Source organism: Ruditapes philippinarum, unplaced genomic scaffold (genome assembly GCF_026571515.1).
Source record: "Ruditapes philippinarum isolate M1 unplaced genomic scaffold, ASM2657151v2 ctg2085_1_1_1_1, whole genome shotgun sequence".
Lineage (NCBI taxonomy): Eukaryota > Metazoa > Mollusca > Bivalvia > Venerida > Veneridae > Ruditapes > Ruditapes philippinarum.
The window spans coordinates 156,793-178,326 of record NW_026857461.1 but is presented as its reverse complement, the minus strand read 5'-3'; the positions used below and the strand labels follow the sequence as shown (position 1 = coordinate 178,326).

At 32.7% G+C, this 21,534-nt stretch overlaps 2 protein-coding genes across 4 annotated transcripts in view; one reads left to right on the top strand and one right to left on the bottom strand.

Moving 5' to 3' along the window:
• Positions 1 to 3,404, bottom strand: part of LOC132749819 (F-box only protein 15-like) — a 38,795-nt gene extending 35,391 nt beyond the window's left edge. Inside the window, exon 1 of the mRNA XM_060739721.1 lies at positions 3,367 to 3,404. Within this exon, the coding sequence (XP_060595704.1) occupies positions 3,367 to 3,389 (23 nt within the window). The 5' untranslated portion in view covers positions 3,390 to 3,404. The remainder of the gene's footprint in view (positions 1 to 3,366) is intronic.
• On the top strand, positions 2,961 to 21,300 carry LOC132749828 (phosphoenolpyruvate carboxykinase [GTP]-like). 3 transcript variants are annotated; one of them, XM_060739733.1, is made up of 12 exons: positions 2,961 to 3,118; positions 7,542 to 7,709; positions 10,352 to 10,473; positions 11,225 to 11,406; positions 11,776 to 11,979; positions 12,775 to 12,962; positions 13,773 to 13,902; positions 15,238 to 15,449; positions 15,603 to 15,783; positions 16,939 to 17,138; positions 17,493 to 17,655; positions 19,128 to 19,620. In XM_060739733.1, the coding sequence occupies exons 2-12, from the start codon at positions 7,551 to 7,553 to the stop codon at positions 19,313 to 19,315; spliced, it is 1,929 nt and encodes a 642-aa protein (XP_060595716.1). In that variant the 5' UTR covers positions 2,961 to 3,118; positions 7,542 to 7,550; the 3' UTR covers positions 19,316 to 19,620. The 3 variants fall into 3 exon arrangements, with proteins under 3 accessions (XP_060595716.1, XP_060595714.1, XP_060595715.1); XM_060739731.1 differs by having other exon boundaries at positions 2,962 to 3,118; positions 19,565 to 21,300; XM_060739732.1 differs by lacking the exon at positions 2,961 to 3,118 and adding an exon at positions 3,465 to 3,598 and having other exon boundaries at positions 19,565 to 21,300.
• The last annotated feature ends 234 nt before the right edge of the window (positions 21,301 to 21,534 follow it).

Genomic DNA, 21,534 nt, shown 5'->3' with positions numbered 1-21,534 from the left:
GAAGCGTCTGGGGAGTGAAGTGTCTTGTTCCCTTATTAATATAGAAAGTGGTTTTTGCATCTTGTCCATGCAATATAGAATTTTACTGCACCATAACCAGGACGGCCCAACAAATCAAATCAAAATTTATTTATTGTTGGTATATATATATACTAGATACAGTATATTTCACAAATTTATATATAGCTTTTGACAGACAACACTTGATTTGGTTGTAATCTTTGTTCAGTGGGTTTTCAACAGAACCAGGACGGCCCTATTTGCAGGCTTCGCGAAACTGCTGAAAAATTTGCCTGACATTCGGTCAGACAAACTTTCAATTCTTGTCTGGCCGAAAGAACTTTTGTCTGACCAAATTTTTTTCCCCAAATATATGTATATGGTAATACCTTGGTGTTTTTTTTAAAGACATAACAACTTTTAAAGGTTTGCAACACAATTTTATTCCAATAAATAAAACATTAGTTTATCCAGATTGATGGACTCACAGGCGCTAGTCACATAATCAAATATTTTACATAACCAGTCTATATATGTATATAAAGATATACAGTATATAGCCCATATAAAACTTTAAAAAGTTTGTTTCAAGCACCTGTGGATGGACTCTGTCTGGAAATCAAAACATTCATGGTCAAAGCAGCCATTTTTCCATTTACCGGGTACCCACAAATTTTCTCGGCGGGCGCCTGGACTCGTATTCCTTTTGTTTCGCTTTTTTTTCTTCATTGGATAGTTTACGATTTTTGCAGGGCGTAGCGCCAGCGTAATAATGTAGTAACACCGTCATTTTGGTTATTGACAGTCGTATGTATTGGACACTTATAATGAAACGGCGAATCAAAACTCGTTTTACATTTTTTTAAGCAAGGGAGAAAACTCGGTCTTGGATATATCCCGGTATTCGTACCGGACAAAAAAAAACGGACCGGCCTGATTTTTGCCGGACATGTCCGACGGTCCGTCAACTTTCGCGAAGCCTGTATTTGTACACTTGATTTGGTTGTAATCATAGGTGTTCGGCGCGTTGATTGGTCACTACCCCCGCAGACCCCCCCCCCCTCACCCCAGCACTCACTCTACAGCCCTCCTACCTCTCAAAACCATGTAAAATACAGTATTTTTAATTTGAAACATGTTTTAATATTTGGTTTATGCTTTTAATTCAATAACCTTCATTTCCTACAAAAAAATAAAAAGTTGATACATATATATTTAGTAAAGGTATGCAACTCGCCGCTCAATTTTCAGCACTCATCTTAATATGAACTCCATAACTTCAACATTTTTTCACCAATTTTCAATATTTTGGTACCAAATGGTAGGGAATTGATTACTCTTGAAGGAAATAAAGCTGTCATTACGATCCTTTCAAGTTATCAGAAGATGTGTAATCTCAAACTCACCGCAGGTGTAACTCGACAGTGATCTGACCGCTGGATTTTCTTCAAAATTACCCGACTAAACGGCAGTTTATTCGAAATGAATGAATATTTCATTGTATTGCGCATATAAATATGATCAAATTATATTATTATTTGTAATAACTGTTCAATCAAAACATCTTATAAAACTATAACAAACCTTTTTTCCTATATGTTGAATTCCAAATTATAATGCAAGTAATAGTTCTACAGAGTGCTCTCCTCTTAATTTTTTGTACGGAGTATTTTCATTGGTCTAAGGTTTTCACACGACCAATGAAAATACTCCATACAAATGCTTCCGTTTATACATGTGTACTTTCATTTTGAATTTGAGAATTTGGCATATCGGAAAAAAGGTTTGTTATAGTTTTATAAGATGTTTTGATTGAACAGTTATTACAAATAATAATATAATTTGATCATATTTATATGCGCAATACAATGAAATATTCATTCATTTCGAATAAACTGCCGTTTAGTCGGGTAATTTTGAAGAAAACCCAGCGGTCAGATCACTGTCGAGTTACACTTGCGGTGAGTTTGAGATTACACATCTTCTGATAACTTGAAATGATCGTAATGACAGCTTTATTTCCTTCAAGAGTAATCAATTCCCTACCATTTGGTACCAAAATATTGAAAATTGGTGAAAAAATGTTGAAGTTATGGAGTTCATATTAAGATGAGTGCTGAAAATTGAGCGGCGAGTTGCATACCTTTACTAAATATATATGTATCAACTTTTTATTTTTTTTGTAGGAAATGAAGGTTATTGAATTAAAAGCATAAACCAAATATTAAAACATGTTTCAAATGTCAGAAAATACTGTATTTTACATGGATTTGAGAGGTAGGAGGGCTGTAGAGTGGGGGAGGGGGGGGGGGGCTGCGGGGGTAGTGACCAATCATCGCGCCGAACACCTATGGTTGTAATCTTAGTCCAAATTTTTAGACGTAACCGCGGATTTGAAGCTATTTTTTACATGGGTCAAATCCGCTTTAACAACATTTTCCGATAAACGTCAAACTGTAAAAAAAAAAGAAAATGCGATGTCTTTCAATGAAGGACTAGTTGTAATCTTTGTTCAGTGGGGTTTTTTTTACCACCAAAGAATGCAGGAAAAGCCAGGTGTTTGTTTTGTTTTCTCTAAAATTATTTCATTGATTAATTATAATAAACGTTAATCTAAAAGCGTTGACTAACACGGGATCTGAAACCATTAGCTAGACCTTTCTTTGTTTACAACAATGAAATATTTTAGATTTTTTTTTTACTTTTATGTTTTCATGTTTTTGTTTACATCAACACCGGAAATCTTTGACATTCGCATCTTTTCGACCCTTTCCGTCAAACTTTGAGGCAATCGCATCTTCACGGCCCTTTCCGTCAAACTTCGTAGACATAATTTGACACTAATTAGTCTCCGAGGGCCTTATCCGAAGTTTGACGGAAAAACCGACAAGTTGCGGTTGTTCATTCGGAACTGCCTCGGCTATTATCTATAATCCAAAGACTGACGGAAAGGGCCGATTAGTTGCGATTGGCGGTTGTTAAATCCGAAGTGTTACGGAAATCGCCGAGAAGATGCGATAGGGTAAGCAACGAATCGTTCCAAATGAACCACTCAATTACACGCATGCGCAGTGACTGGGATCATTGACCGGCCGGCTTACAGAACGCAAAACTGAGGGTAAGCTATTATTTTTTTTCAAATATTTGTACAGATACGACAGATTTTGATTTTTTTTAAAGCTAGGTTAAAGTTTGGATTTCAATTTAAATTATTCATTATAATTCAGCTCATGACATAGCTCATGGGGTAAGCCTATTGTCGAAAAATCACGATCTACTTCCACACCTTTGAACAAAACAAATATCTAGAATCGAAACAGAAACTGTTTATGTTTTTTAACGTCTGTCTGCAACTATAAAAGATACGTGAGGTATGCGTTGTTTATCATGTTTTCTTAAGTGTCCGCGTTGATTCTGTGCCAATCCTTGTTATTTCAACACATTTAGAGGTCGCTTTATTAACAAAATAGATGATAAACAGACTAAGGTCAAGGACGTGGCCTTGAATGACTGAGTAAAGTGAACTTGAAGGACACTATATTTTGGTATTCAATCTCAAAAGTTCTTTGCTGTGTGAAAAGGACTATTTGTTTTACAGGTATATAATTCTTTTAACTTTAAAATTTAATAGGTTTTGCATCATGGTACTGATGCAGAGATAGACAGTAGGTTTATCTATAATTATGTGAAATAATAATCTCATTTTATCAGCTGTTGATAACAATGCAGTATACTGATGTATATATTGTAACTTGAGAACATATGTCAAGGTATATTTTTATTGTTAAATCAACTTTTTATTTATTAATGGCTATGTAGGAAATGGAACTTTATATGATAATAAATAAATATGCATATTAAATTAGTTAAGAATATTAAATTAGTTTCCTTTCCTGTTTGTTGTTTTTGAGAATAGATATTTTACAGACATGTATTCAATCATGAAAAAAAGTGTTTTTTTTATTTATGAAAAGATAGGAATAACTTTGACAGAAAAATGATTTAATGCATATACGTTTTATCTATTTTTTTACAACCTATAAAATCACATGACTTTTAAACAGTGTTTAAAGTAGTACTATTTATCTTTAAAACCACTAGATAACAGCAGTAAATTACTTCATTTTTCATCCTGTTTAAAATATTTGTTAATGTAATATGTTACTGTCAAGGTCTTACAAAGATTTCAGTCTTGTTTCATGCTTAGTGGGTTTGATAACACATATGAAAAAAATAAAGTGATGACCTTATATCTAAGGTTAGCAAGGACAAGGTCAGAGGAGGTATTAACCTTGTCAATCTAAGTATAATTTAAGGTAGTCTACTGGTCAGGAACCAGTTTCCGGACAAGACCAGTTTCCGGACAAGTGTTATAACGGCTTGATTTCGGCTTTATCTATGACGATCAGTATTATATGTCATGAAGATGGGGGTAGTATAATTGTTTGTGTGAAAATAAAGTTCCTTCCAAGTTGTTACATTATTAAATTTTGGTGAGGATATCTTACATGTGTTATAAAAACAGTCTTACATCCCATTGGGGCAAGTAATTTGTTCTGCGCATGCACAATATTTTGTTTATTTCGGGATATAATTTGGGATAGCAATTATCATGTACAATGCAGTGTTTATTCTAGGAATTGAAAAATAGGGGTGATTTTCCCCCCTCTATTTCAAAAAAGGGGGCGATTTTCAAAATCAAGGGGTGCCAAAATAAACTGCCAATGTTAAATCGTCTGCATTAAGTTTACACTGAGGCGTTATTTATTTAAGGCAGCAGAAGTTGTCCCCCCTTAATTTTTAAACGAAAACAGATTATTACAGAACTGCCGCGATTGATTATAAAGGGATTGACAATACAAACAATCGACCTATCTTTCACGTCTAGATCGTAGCCAAGCTAGGAATTGCCTCGTTTTTTCTTGATTATTTACTACACTAAAATGGCGCCCAACTGTCAGACCGAGCACACTAGTTCCGGTTGGTACGGAACATTCTGTTAATTTCCGTCAACTCACGTAACCAGTACCATACGGTACTAAATTACTATAATTAGCTTACAGTTAACTCCCTTCGGTTTCCGATGTAAATGTAAACAAAACAACCAAATATAATGCGGGATGGAAGTTTTACGATTTTATTAACTTTTTTTATAGATGCGCGATTTTCACGCACATGATTTTGAATTGTGCGCGATCTGTGAAATACTAGCGTGAATCGCGCAATCGCGCGTCCTAGAATAGACACTGCAATGCAGACGACACTTATTAATTTTTTTTCCTATTATAAACATTTTCCAGTAAATCAGCTTATACGAAAGGCAATATGTTAGAAGAAATTTTTGTTATATTAGAATAATTATCAGTTAAAAACAAATATGAATAAGAGCTTGGACACTGGTTCTGCAAGAGTGAACAATTTACACTTTTAATGACCTATTCACGTAATTTAACGGTTAACCCTTCAGTTTGTACATTGCCTACATCACCAGGTAGTATTAATTGTGTTTTTGGACGTAGTTAGAGCTCATGTTTTTGTATGTTAGTTTTATTAATGTATGTCTGTTATCAAAAAATTGACAATCAAATTCTGTCTGGAAACTGGTAGATTTTACTCTAGTTAGTGCAATAGACCTTAAAGTTATATGCTTTTTTTTTTTTCATGAAAAATTTGTAAATGTATTTAAAAGTAAAATATTATAGCTCTAGTTGTATCAAATTTCTAATTAAAAAGAAAAATCACACAAATTTTACTTTCAAAACTTCGATCAAAATGACGGATAAGAATATAAAAATATGTTAATATGTTAATGAATAATTTTGTAGATGAGGGATTATATTAAAAATGTTTGTAAATTACTAATGCTGAGTCTTGCAAGCTTAATATATGCAAGGTCACATTCACTGGAGATAATGAAATGTCTAGATTTTGTCTAGAGCATACCTTGTTACAATGTACATATGTAACATGGCACAAATGTTCACCATTATTGGGACTTTATGAGGAGTGTTGCGTGCAAATTCAGGTCCTGGTCAAGGTGTGAGAAAGAAGTCAAGTTTAACTTCAGATAAAAGTAGTAAAATATATGAAAAATTGAGTTACTTTGGATGATATGTTCTATGTCCATAATCATGATTCTTAATATTACCAGCATAATCGGATTAATCCAGGTCATGTCTGAGGTCAAGGTCACCAGAGACATTGAAATGTCCAGGTATTGTCTGGAGGAAATCTTTCACATGCACAGTCGTTTTTCTTTCTTTGATAATACATGCTGATTCAGAAGCGTGAAAATATCCTAATTTCCACATGTACTATATGCTAGTGTAAACATTGCTTTTTTTACACTTCAGAGTGTGATATAATCATATTTACTCAGAACAAACAAATATCCTCAATTATATTATTATGGAGCCCTAGCCTGCTAGTGAGACAGCTCAGGGTTTTTTCTCAGCACTTTGGGAACATGACATGACATTTGATTAATTAAACTCCTTTTATATTTCACTCAATCATGTCTCATTTACAATTTTCTATGGCACAGTGCAGTTAAATTTAACAAAATGACAATAATTTAACTTAATGCTATTTCTTGAAATTGAGGAAAAAAAACATACATTTCGGCATTGGAACATGACCCAATATTGATCATCAAAATAGGCCAGAAAAAAACCCTGCTTCATGTGTTTCTGAAGAAAAATGGTCTTGATAGTGGGTTGGTTTTAATGTTGGATTGTCTCTAAAATTACTGTTGGGGTCAATGGACATCTTTTGGCGGCATCATGTACCGTAACCATATGATTTGTATATTATTCTGCATGTCAATGAAAATGAAGTATTTTCAGGAGTGTTCAGAAAAAAGGCATAATTGAACATTTACTCTTGCTTTATTGATAATTTGAGCTATTTAATAGTTTATAAAGGAAGGGAAATAAAAATGATTTTAAAGAAAATCATTTTTATTTCCCTTTCTTTATAAACTATTAAATAGCTCAAGGAAATATCATCAGTACATCTTTAAAACACCTGTGACAAAGGTATTTGAAAGTAAGCAGAATTTACAAGCAACAAAACTTAAAAGAAATCAAACTGCTTAACTTACTTTCAATCAGAAAATATCTTAACAATCAACAATGCCATTAAAGTCTTCATTTTTCTAGTTAAAATATTCTTGTGTTACCATTGATTCAATAAAGAACGCCTAGGCTATGCTTGTGTTTAAGTGTCAACATGCATGATTTTACAAATAATCAGGTATGGTCTAATAAACAAGTTTTAAATACAGGCGAAATTGTTAATTGGTTGCAGGAAAATGGCTGTATTAAGTAAAACTGGGATGATCTCAATTTAAGATAGTATGACCATTGAAATATAAAGAAAATATCTGTTCTTTGAAAAATCGATAGTAACAGCAGATTGGTTGTGAAAATGGGGTGGTCATTAGGCGGGGCTTGACTGTATATGTATAACCTAGTGTGTTAGTTCAGAAAGAATTAGCAAAATTGGCTTTGCATAAGATATTTAATAATTTTCAAACACAGTGTACCAACATGGCACAGAAGAAAGGACAACAAGAAATGGATGATTGTGATGACAGTTTGTTTTACGAGGTTCATGAGATTGTTGTGCAAAAGTTGGGGCATGTACCAATAGCAAAAGGTGACTTTAACAAGCTTCCAAAGGCAGTTCAGAGATTTGTAGCCAAATGGGTAAGTTGAACATGTAATCTTGTTTATTATATCCTAGAATCTTACATTATAATAATGTTAAAATGGTTTGCCATTTTTATGTGTAGTCTTATTGCTGTTTTTCTTGACAAGATTTTATTGCTTTTGCATGCACTAGTGCCTTTATCTAATTTTAGTCTAAATTCTCATAAAACTTGCACTTAAATGTAGGGCTGTCATTCAAATGTGTGATATACTGGTTGGAGAAAAAACTCCCAAACACTTGATAAATATAATTTGTTATAAATATATTTGTTATAAATTTGTCTCTCAAAAAACAAGCATATAGTCTTTTAGTAGTATAGGAGCAGGACAGAATGTGATCATTTTTTGTAATTTGGTAAAAATTTTAATATTTTTCAAATAACTTAAACTTTTCATTGGAAAAAACTGCTTCAAAACATTCTTTTAACTAAATTACAAAAAGGTAGTTAGAATTGTTTTGATGAGTTGGATTTATCAAAAAATTTCACCTAATTTCTTAATTTATTTAATGATATCTTTCGTATTTGGTAGGTGGATACCTTTAACGGTCCTCTAATTTTTTGTTGCGTTAGGCGTCTCTAGGTCAAGGTCACTTGTGTAAAAAAATAAATCTAAACATTTCTGCTCATACAGCCTTTATTTTTTAAGTTAATGTCTTTCATGTTTATAATAGTCATACCAAGGGCAGTCCTCTTCCTTTTCCTTTAGTGAGGGGTCATTTGGGTCAAGGTCACCAATGTCAAAAATAGATTTTTTACACTTTTACAGGTGAATTAACCTTATTCTATCGACAGATGTCTTGTATATTTTGTAGGAACATGAAATTTAGGTATTCTCATTTGTATGGAGGTAGGGGTCAGTTGGGTCAAGGTCACCAGTGCTAGAAATAGATTTTAACACTTTTGCTCATACAGCCTTTATTTATTGATCGATTTGTATTATAATTGGTGGGAAGATAACTTACATGGTATTCTTCCTTTGGATGGAGTTGGGGTCAGTTTGGTCAAGGTCAACAATGCTAAAAATAGATTTTTACACTTTTGCCCATACAGCCTTTATATATTGACAGATTTATTTCATATTTGGTAGGAAAATAAGTTGCATGAAATTCTTCCTTTGGATGAAGTTCTGGGTCAGTTGGGTCAAGGTCACCAGTGCTAAAAATAGATTTTTTTACACTTTTGCCCATACAGCCTTTATTTTAAATATTGTTACAAGAATCTGAGCCGGGGGCATTTGTGTTTAACAAAGACGTTCTTGTTTTATCCTTTTATTCTTTTAAAAATATTGCATACAGTAATTGCTTTACATGTTGACTTTTAACATCTTAATTTATTGAAATAATTGAGATATTAAAACAAAATTGGTAGAAAAGACCAGGATGCACCAAGGCTTTGTGAAAAGGAATCATATACAATTTATCATTCTTTTATCCTTCAAACATATTGCATACAGTAATTGCTTTACATGTTGACTTTTAAGATCTTAATTTATTGAAATAGTTGAGATAATGAAGCAAAATTGGTACAAAAGTCCAGGATGCAAAAGGAATCATGACAAGAAATACAATTTATCCAAAAATATTGCATACAGTAATACTAATTGCTTTTCATGTTGCAGGGACTACCTTAGACTGAAAATTTAGGGAAAAGTGACTTCTCCCTTCAGGAAAAATAGGGAGAAGTTTTTGGAATCTAGGGAGAAGTGATCATCAAATTGAGTTATATCATTGGATTTTTTTTCACAAAATATACATGTACACCTTTATATGTACATGCATATAAAATATACATGTATATGGCATAGAAAATAAACAAATGTGTATTTGAAAATCGCTATGATGATATTTACTGAAGTACTGGTTGCTCAATAAAGTTATTTTAGCATTTGATTTAAATCAACACAACCTTTTTGTTTAGGTTCAACAGTTTCTGACTCTAACTTTTAAATGCAATTAATTAAGAAGAAAAGTTCTTTAATTCATAATAATTATCCAAATTCTATCAATTTACATCAGTTTTAATGATGAATATTACTATCATAAATGTAATGGGGATAACAAACGTATATGCGATATTGTAAATCAAACAGGACATATAGGGGAAATTGTAAATCAAACAAAACGTATATGGGATATTGTAAATCAAACAGGAAATAAGGGGAAATTGTAAATCAAACAGAACGTTTAGGGAATATTGTAAATCAAACAAAACGTACAGAGGATATTGTAAATAAGATACAAATATACGTTTGAGGTAACTTAATTAATATCAATTAGCTAGCTTTTTATCGTCTGCTGCAGTCATATCAGGGTCTTTCACAGTCTTAATTTACCGTATAATCAATACGCTATTTTTAGCAATGTGGAATTCCAAATGTCGCTATGGCTTCAGCGCGTGTGCTAATAACATCAGATTACACAATTAAATTTGCCTCCAGGCAGTATTATCGAGTGGAGAAATATGCATGTCACACATTTCATAGAGATTTTAGGGCGACTAGAATTTCGCTTTTGAGATCATATAGGGCGAAGTGAAAATATTTACGGGGAAGTTTTCGCCTGACTTCGCCCTGAACGCAGTCCCTGATGTTGACCTTTGACATGTTAATGTTAATTCATACTTCTGTGTGTATTACAGGTACAGAAATGTCAGCCTAGATGTCTGTATATTTGTGATGGTTCTCAAGCTGAAGCTGATGAAGTCATTCACAAGCTTGAAGAAAGAGGTCTTCTCCACAAACTCCCCAAATATGAGAACAAGTAAAATTTGTTATAAAAAAAAATTATATTTAGTATTTAAAGGCACATTATTCCTCAGAAATAATTTCAACAAATACTCTTTTACCACTTTAGAAAAGGCATATTTGATTTAAATAATGGTTTAGAGCATGTAAGATGCTTGTAACATGGAAAAAGAAATGATAAATGTGAAATAATTCATAAAAGTAGCAAAATGTAAACGAAGTAGTAATTTGACTCTCATACAAAATATTAAATCACTACAACTGTACTATTGCCAAAAAGCTAGAAATAAAAAAGATGGTTTAGGCAATTAGAAAATGAGAAACTTTTTTGAAATTTTAAAAATACACTAAAAATGAATGTAGGACAAAACCCCATGACTCAAAATTTTATAGAGTGGACAAAACACCACACATGAATTTTATGGAGTGGACAGTTTCACAAAACCCCAATATATGAATTAAATGAACAGCTTTTTCGAAGTAAATATAAAAGCCTTTCTGATGTCTTTATGTTTTGGCATGTTAGATCACTATTTGATTTTAGGGAGGTGAAAAAATAATTGGTTTATCAAGTAATGGATTAAACTTCCTAGTAACAGTTAACGAAATTGATACTTGGTAGAAAAAATTATCACTTTATATTTTCTGCATAAATACATTAATAGTGAAATAACATAAAATAGAATTTACAAAATACATGTCCACTGTACTAATATTCAGTCTTTGAGAATTTAAAGCCAGAATTATTTGTCTTTATATTTGTGCAGCTACATTTGTCGCACTGACCCTGCTGATGTAGCCAGAGTAGAGTCCAAGACCTGGATTTGTACAAAAGACAAATATCAGACTGTGCCACATGTTGCCCCAGGTGTACAGGGAATTCTGGGTAGATGGGCCTCTCCCGAAGATGCTGAAGCGCAAATGAAAAACTTCGAAGGCTGTATGGCAGGTAAGACTTCTTGATTGTTCCAGGAGCATATCCTACATTTCTGCCTCATTAAGCATTAATTGCACCACAAATGAATAAGTATTTCATTCTTTGAGAAAGTATGTGAAATTATTTGTCATAATGTAAATGGGAAATAACGTCCTATTTTGATCTCCATTTAAGATAATAAATCACTATAGCTGTACAAATTGCCAAAAAAGGCAACAAAAGCAAATGATGGAATATATTCAAATACGTAGACATGAAAATCCTGAGAGAGGAGAAATAAAAACAATAAATTTTTACCAGTTTCCTTGTTTTTATTGTAATTTTTCCACTGACAGAAACCCAATAAGATTAAGATCTTAAGATCTACATTTATAATTACAGGACGTACTATGTATGTGATTCCATTCAGCATGGGTCCTATTGGTTCTCCATTATCTAAGATTGGAATCGAGTTGACAGACTCTAACTACGTCTTGTTATGTATGAGAATCATGGCGCGCGTTTCGCCCGAAATCTGGTCAGTACTTGGAGATGGAGAATTTGTCAAGTGTTTACACTCAATGGGATCGCCAAGACCAAACCAGAGTATGTATCTTTGAAAATTAAATAATGTATATTGAATTAAGTGTCTTGCATTAATGTATGGAGTTGTCCGTCAGGGATTATTTTCTGTATCACAAAACCAGACAGAAGTCCCCATAACATGCCTGTATGATGCCGCAAGTGATGGAAGCTTAGTATAACTACCAGTCTTTTAAAATATAGGTTGATATTAATCCATGTAAAAAAGATTTAAGCTCTTTGCATATATTTGAATGCTGAGAAATAGGTGCTGAGAAATAGGTGACAAGTGATTTGAAGTGATTATTGTGGTTAAGGACTTCAAACCATTTGCCCCTCACCACTCTGGGTTCAAATCCCAACAGGGACTTTGGATTCTTTCATGTGAGGAAGCTATCCAGCTAGCTTTAGGAATGTCGGTGGTTCTACTCAGGTGCCCGTTCGTGCTTGAAATAATGCACGGAAGGGCACCTAAGGTCTTCCTCCACCAGTAAAAGCTGGAACGTCGCCAAATGACCTATACTGTGTCAGTGTGACGTAAAACCCAATCAAACAAACAGATGTATGTTTGATAACAGTTTTCTTAGCCACTTTTAGGGCAAATTTTTTGTTGGATGGTTTGGGTTTTTTGTCCGAAACTTCTTATTTTGGATTTTTAAAAACATAACCAAGGAGTAAATCCATATTGGATTACTGTTGTATACATTAAAGTCTGTGCTCTATTTAGGCATGGTCTTTCAATTCTATTTGATAGACCCTGATTTTTGGACAGTTTTCAGACAGACATTTATTGATATGCCTTATTTTCTTAATTTATAGGGAAGACTATTAATCATTGGCCATGCAACCCAGAGAAGGTATTTATTGGGCATTTCCCTGAAAAGAAGGAGATTTGTTCATTTGGAAGTGGTTATGGAGGTAACTCTTTGCTAGGGAAGAAATGTTTTGCCCTTAGAATTGCCAGCAACTTGGCTAGAGATGAGGGATGGCTTGCAGAACATATGTTGGTATGTCTGGGTTTAGTTTTTTTTGTTTGTTTTTTTAATTACACATTAAATATTAAGAATGAGCAAAAATGAATTTATTGATTTTTGGATGTCTGAAAATACTGACTTTTCATTGGTTAACTCTGCTATCTCATAAATAATTATAGGCTTTAATTCTAAGGTTAGACTTGAAATTGTTAATATAAATGTGGACAATGATATTCAAAGCATTGACATCATTAAAATGTCATTCTTGTGTATAGTTCAGGACTTTGACGCAATGTTCATAATGAAAACAGACTTCACTTGGGCACAATTTTCATAATGTAAATAGACTTGGGCACAATGTTCATAATGTAAATAGACTTGGGCACAATGTTCATAATGTAAATAGACTTGGGCAGAATGTTCATAATGTAAATAGACTTGGGCAGAATGTTCATAATGTAAATAGACTTGGGCACAATGTTCATAATGTAAATAGACTTGGGCACAATGTTCATTATGTAAATAGACTTGGGCACAATGTTCATTATGTAAATAGACTTTGGCACAATGTTCATAATGTAAATAGACTTGGGCACAATGTTCATAATGTAAATAGACTTGGGCACAATGTTCATAATGTAAATAGACTTGGGCAGAATGTTCATAATGTAAATAGACTTGGGCACAATGTTCATTATGTAAATAGACTTGGGCACAATGTTCATTATGTAAATAGACTTGGGCACAATGTTCATAATGTAAACAAAGTTTAATATTCTTGTCAGAATCAGTTTTTAAAAAGGTACAAATAAAGTTAGAAATACTGTCTTTAATGTTTTTCAGATTATGGGTATCACTAATGAGAAGACAGGCAAAGAGAAATTCATCGCTGCAGCTTTCCCTAGTGCATGTGGTAAAACTAACATGGCTATGTTGACATCTGCTCTTCCGGGCTTCAAAATCAGATGCGTAGGTAAGGAAAGATGATTTTTTTTTTTTTGAGGGGTGGGGCAGGGTTAAGTGACTGTCTGTATGATATTTTATTGTAAAGTTAACATGTTGAATCACATGACTAAATCTAGCCAAACTTTGATCAAAGTATTATTCCAGTCTAAGCTGTGTGTATGACTTTTTATATACAAACAGAAGAAGGAAAGATCTTTTTATGCCCCCGCCATAAAATGGCTGGTTAGTAATGGTTGCACACATTCAACTCAAATTTGACATATGGATATATCATAGGAAAATACAGGTCAAGTTCGAATTTGGTCATGGTCCGATGATTTTTGACAGAGTAATGCCCCTTGATGAAATTTTCAGTTTCCGTTCATTATCTCCCCAACAGAATTACACATTTAACTCAAATTTGACATATGAATGCATCAAAGAAATGGGCAGGTCAACTTTGAATTTGGTCATGGTTTGATGATAGCTGACAGAGTTATCCCTCTTGAACTTTGCAAAAAGTCAGAAATTTTTAGTTTCCGTTCATTATCTCCCCAATGGTTGTACACATTCAACTCAAATTTGACATATAGATACATCTTAGGAATAAGCAGTTCAAGTTTGAATTTGGTCATGGTTCAATGATTTTGGACAAAGTTATCTCCCTTGAATGTTGGAAAAATTTTGAATTTTCAGTTTCAGCACTCATACTTTTGTGGAAATGTATGTAGTCATTATTTGGCTACAAATATGCAATATGCAATTTACAAAATCTTAACACTGAATAGTGTCAGTGCCTTGAACTTTGTATAATGAAATAAAAATGGTTTGTGTTAACATTGTATAGTTTTAAGGCCTTAATTTTGAACTTAAAATGAAAAAAAACAACAGTTTTTTCAAAACAAATTTGGAACTTAATATTATAACATCTGACATGTGGGTGCATACGGGGGCATCTGTGGCGTGACGACACATTTCTAGTTTAAGTAACAATTTTGTAGTAAAGTGACAATTCTAGGAAATGCTTACAAGCTGTTAAGTTAATGTAAAACAGAAAATATACAATTTTATACCAATTTTTGGTCTAATTTTGTGAATATATTGGTGTTTTTAATAAGTCAGTAAACTAACTTACATAATATTAATTGCTCTATGTATAGAAATGTTGCATACTGTAGTTTGTAGAGCCTTCATGAAAATAATGGATTATAAAGTGTAGGTACTAACTAGTCTCTAGATTTTAAATTAAAACTAAACAATAAATAAGTAATCTGCATATGTAATGTGAAATATAAGCTAAGAGAATAACTTAAAAATATCAGGTTTTTATTTGATTATTAAAGATTTTTTCAACATATTCAAGGTGATGATATTGCCTGGATGAGATTTGATGAAAAAGGAGACTTGTATGGTATCAACCCAGAAGCTGGCTTTTTTGGTGTATGCCCGGGAACAAACATGAAAACTAATCCAAATGCCATGTTAACATGTATGAAAAACTCCATCTTCACCAATGTTGCCGAGACCCAAGATGGTGGCTTCTATTGGGAAGGACTTGAAGAAGAAGTGGACAAGGTAATTTTGTTGTGTCTTTATAAAGGAATAATAATATTAAAAAATTTTGCAGTTATTTCTGTGAATAAAAAAAAAAGAACATAAATATGGGATGAGTAGAAAAATGAAGTCTGGCTTGTCCAAGATAACAGCATATTGTTTGTCTATTTATAGAACATTGGTATCACTACATGGTTAAATCAGCCATATAGAATCGGGCAACCAGGCAAAGCTGCTCATCCTAACTCTAGATTCGCTTGTCCAGCTGGCCAGTGTCCAATTATACATCCAAAATGGGAGGACAAAAAGGGAGTGAAAATTGAAGCTTTTATCTTTGGAGGAAGGAGACCACAAGGTAAATAGATTATAGGACCTGTGCAGTGAAAATCATCAGGTTTACCCTCAGTCTATCTGACTGTCTGTCGTGCTGTGTGTCCATCAGTCCTTCCTTCCATGCACAAAACTGGATCCGGTGATAATGCAAAAAGTACTGAAATTATTTTTATGAAACTTATAATATGGGTAGATGGCAGTCTGGAGATTATGCATGTCTTTTTCTTTTCTTCCTATGTTAAAAAAATTGGTTACTATGGCAACAAATAGGCTTAAAACAAGGCAAATATTTGTGATAAGTCATTAAGACCTGTAAACAATGTTATGCTTAAAATATGTATAGATGGCAGTATGGAGATTATACACGTCATTTTAATCTTGACTATAGGGATTATATTGAGAGCTGTCATACTTACCAAGCATCAGCCACCTTGTCAAGATTTCTGATTCTAGTTTTTACACTTTTTCACTATAAGTTCTTTATTTCTTAAGGTATTTACATGTACTTCAAACTTCAAATATAAGTTTCTGGTCATTAACCACATCATATGTGACAAGGTTTACAACTCTAGCACAAAAATTATCAGAATTACCTCCATTGAACTTTGAATTTTCATGAAAAAAAAAATGTTTATTTTTTTTTAACAACTTCTTTATTTCTTAATATATCTACCTTTATTTGTGAGAAGGTTCAATACTCTAGCATGACTATTTCCAGAATTATGTCCCCCTTGAACTTAGATTTTTTTGGAGAAATTAGTAATTTTTTACTCAAACTTCTTCATTTCCTATAGGATTTACTTAAAACTCCCACATCATAATAATATAGGTTTATAAATGATAAAATCTAGCATCCATATTTCTAGAATTATCTCCTCCTTAAAGTTAAATTTGTTAGACTGACTTTTTAAAAAAAACAGTGTTTGTGAACAACCAGCCGAGTGTCAAGTTTTTGGTTTGTTACCAAATTAACATTCTTACAACATGTTCCGTACAGGTTGGTTTATGTAAAGGAGTAATTCATGATCTGTATTATTTTATTATGAAGGCATACTTACGTGCTTTAAGATGAACAAATAAGAAGGTGAAATAAGTAAATTAGCTTGAAGCATTAAATGTTAGTATTTGTGAAAATAAGACTTTGCAAACAGCAATGATATCATGTTTTTGTATTTAGGCGTACCTTTGGTGTTCGAGTCCTTCAACTGGCGTCATGGTGTAATGGTTGGAGCATGTGTTAAATCAGAAGCTACTGCTGCAGCTGAGTTCACTGGCAAGAAGATCATGCACGACCCAATGGCAATGAGACCCTTCATGGGCTACAACTTTGGAAAATACCTTGATCACTGGCTTTCCCTTGATCATGCACCTAATAAGGTAACTAAAATAGTTTTATCTAATACTGGTACAAGTGAATTGTGATGAAAGTGATGCGGCATGGTCGAGTGGTTAATGCAATGGACTAGTCATCTAAGGATTGCTGACCGCGTGGGTTCAAACCTCATTTTTTTTCCTTCATGAAATACAAACTGAATACACACTTTTTTTCCAATTTTCAGTAGTTAACTTGATTGACAGTAAAATTGAGTATTGATGGATACAGAAGGTATTCTTATACCCTGAAAACTCAGTCGGTTTTACTGAAAATCTCATCAAAAGAATAAGAATATATAGATGTCACAATGTAAAATATTGCTTTTTATGTATCAGTTTGTTTTTCCGTCTTGACAGGTTCCAAAGATTTTCCATGTGAACTGGTTCCGTACTGATGAAGATGGACAATTTTTGTGGCCCGGCTTTGGAGAAAATATCCGTGTACTTGACTGGATCCTGAGAAGAGTTGAAAATGAAGATATAGCCCTTAAGTCACCCATTGGTTATTTACCAAAGAAAGGTTAGTATTGTGGTTTTTTTACTACACTTTTTGAAGATAAAAAGGTGGAGCTATTGAACATCTTCTTCGATGTTCGTTAACTTATTTGTTTGGGTCAATTTTTTTCTTCACAGAACTATCTAAGCTTTTCACCTTAAACTTAATAATTATCAAAATGTGACATTTTCGTAAGCACATAATTCTAAAATCACTTTGAAGAAAAAAAAATCCCTTTTTTTAATATGATATTTAGCGCATTTGTCTCGAAGCTATTATGATCGATGCATGATCATTTTGTTGTTGTGCAAAAACTTTTATGAAGACCATTATTGAAACATTTTAAAACATATCAAGATGATACTTATCATGACAAGGTGCATTTGCTAGACAAGAGGCATTATTCTGAAAGCTATATTTTTGGAGTTATGTCCCTTTTTAACTTAGAATTTTTGTAATATTGTTTATTGATTGGTCATTGCCCTTAATAGATGTGGATGAACATCATATGCGATGCTCTTGGTTTTTTGTTTGTTTGGGGTTGTTAGGAATCTGTCTGTTGAGGTTCATTTTTCAAAAACTGCCAAAGATATTCAATTCTTTTACAGAGTATTTGGCCATTATAAAATTTCAATACATAGTTGCTGTTGTTGTTGTTGTTGTGCTTAAACTTAAAATGTTACGTAGCCTATTTCTCAAGCTATACTGTAAAAATATTAAGATGGTATTTGGAATACAGTTGAAGGATAAGGAGCATTATTCTGGAAGCTACATTGTTCTTAGTAATACCCCACTAATAATTATTATGAAAATTGGTAACTGTAGAATTATTTGAAAACCATGAAAAGATATATACATGAAATGTTGAATATTTGCATTTTGATAATGTCGATCAGTTGTATGACAAATGCAGTAGAGTTGCCAATTATTTTAATTTGAAATATTTTGTAAAATTTGGTTTATAATTATAAAATATGCCTTGCCTTTGGCTTCTGATCCTGACAGGGACTTTGGATTTTTTCTTGTCAGGAAGCTATGCAGCTAGCTTACGCAACTCTGATTGTTCTTCTCAAGTGCCAGTTTGTGCCTGAAATAATGCCATTTGGGCACCTGAGGTTTTTCACAAACAGTAAAGCTGGAAAGTTGCCATATGACCTATATTATGTTGGTGCGACATAAAAGCCCAACAAAATAAATAAATAAAAATTTAAAAATTGGAAAACTGTGAAAGAGATTTTACCAATTTCTGGCGTACATGCAAATGGGGACTAGGCACATCTGTAGAAAAGGAACATATATGATCAGTATTTCATTTAGTCAACTGTAGAATTAGAAAAATATACATAAATACTTGCGACTGACAAAAATTTGCTATTGAGAAATAGATTTCTACAAATATAATATTGGAAAAAAAAGGTTGTGTATGAAAATTGTTTATACAGAGATTATGTCAGGGTGGTTGCGGAAGAGTTAGATTTATCTCTTGTTTCAAACAGGGTCTTTGAACTTAGATGGTCTTACTGATATCAAGTGGGACAAGTTGATGAGCCTGCCCAAACATTACTGGGAAGATGATGTCAAGGAAAACAAGAGTTTCCTAAAGTCTCAAGTCGGTGAAGATCTACCAAAGGTCATCATGGATGAACTTGATGCAATGGGAAAACGTATCAAAGAGGAACTGTAATAAAAATCAGTTCTCCTGTCAACATTGTGACTACCTCTGATTTCATAGGTTTCATTACAGCTAGACATTTACAACCACAGATTATCAGTTGTGTGCTGCTGCTTGTTTGTTTTTTAGTTATTTAATTATGGTTGTTGTTTTTCTTCTATCCCTTGTGACTTGTATACTATCCCTATGTCCTGCTGTAGGAATACGGGTTATGTATATATTGATTGATATGGTGTTTGTATTTTTCTTTCCTGTCTGCAGGCTCCATCAACCTTGAAGGTCTGGGTGACATCAAGTGGGACGAATTAATGAGCCTTCCTAAGCACTATTGGGAAGACGACATTCGTGAGAACAAGAGTTTCTTAAAGCTCCAGGTAGGCGAGGATTTGCCAAAGGTGATATCTGACGAGCTAGAAGCCCAGGAGAAGCGTATTGAAGAGGAGCTTTTTGCTTAAGTAACGAAAAAATTACAGCCGTTAAACATAAGATACAGTTAAATAGCTCGACACTTATATATAAAAATTTTAGAAATATCAAAGAGCAGTGAAGTTATTTTGTTCTCATACATCTTGTTGTTGTTGTTGTTGTTGTCTAAAGTATCAGTTGATAAAGTGATCAGTGTTGTAGTTCATCTTGAAAATAAAACAAAATAAACAAAAACAACTTTTTCGACGTTTATATAGTCAGGGGGAAAAATGGCGAACAAGATCTACGGACTACTAATAACTTTTTTTAATTGTTTTTTTTTTTAATTATATATTGCAAACTAGCAAAATGTGATTATATGTAGCTTTTGACAATGAGTGTTAATCATTTAGTTGTTATATATTAATTATATTAACTCTTCATTATGAACTTTAAAGCTGTATAGATATTTCTTTTTCGAAGAGCTTTCCATAGTTTTGATACTCTCCCTTTAGCATAATCTGCTTGTCACATTTAATTCATTAATTGAAAAGTAAGATAGTTTGATATACATGTAAATAGATATTACACTATTCTCCACCATAATTTGTTTTAAGATTATGATGAAACAAAAATTGTTTAGGTAACAAAAATAGTTTCATGTTAATGAATTGTGTTTTAAGCAAGAACTTTTCTTTGAAGAAGTTCACTATTTGACTCCTTTCAGTTTTTAGTATTTTTGTTTGTGATAAATAACTTTGAGTTTGTAGCATAGATGTGTGCCATAGTTTTCAAAACAAATTTTTTGTTGTTTTATTTTTGAAAGAGATTTAATTATGAGGTATAATATTGTAAGTTAGTTCAGAACTAATAAAAGATGTAAATACATGTGGTGTGATTCTAAATCATTCCTAAAAGTTATTTAAAATAATAACAACTTTATATTCTTGAAAAGTGCTTTTTATTTGCAAAGTGTAATCCAGAATGTGCAATTGACTATATGGTGACAGTTTGGTGCAGTCATTTTCTATTTTAAATTGCTTTTTGTTAAAGTATTTTTTGTTTAAGTATTTCTAAGTTTGTGTATTGTTTTATTAAAAAGAAGAATTTCTACAAAAATGTAGTAGGTACATCTAGTATGATTCTAATAATCTTTTGTACTTAGTAATTTAAAATACTTTATAATACAGAAAAAATTCTTGAAACAGAAAAGGGACAATATTTAAGGCAGGGACCATATGATGATCCTCAAGTTTATTTATTCAGTTTTTTCCCTTGCTTTCATTAATTGTAGAGAAAACGAGAGTCGCCTCCCTTGCATTGTGCTTTAATTATTCAGCAAAAAAATCATTCACAATCTTATATGTTAGTCATTGTAAGATGATTTATGATTGAAAGAGGTTACAGAGTGGATAGATTTACAGGTACATTGGCTTGTTAGAATGCATACTTTCAAATATATTTAGTTTTACTAATATATCATATCCATGTAGTCTTGCTAGATATTTAAGCTATGGTGTGTTATTGTAGTTATTAAACCTTGCCTCTCGTAGAGGAAAGGTGATGTAATATTAATAAACTTGATCACCATCTTCAAATGTTCTTTGTTGATTTCCCATGCTTTAGGTACACTACCTTTACCATTAAACAATGGCTGCTTGTATTTTTACAGATGCCTAATCATCTTCATATTTCTGCTTGGTGTCCCATGCTTGAGTATAACTGTCAGTGCAGTTTTACCTAGTACTTGATTGCTTTGTTCCACGGACTTGAGAAATATTAAAGAGAAGGCAAACACCTGGTCCTGTCTGCAAGGGCAGGGTCAT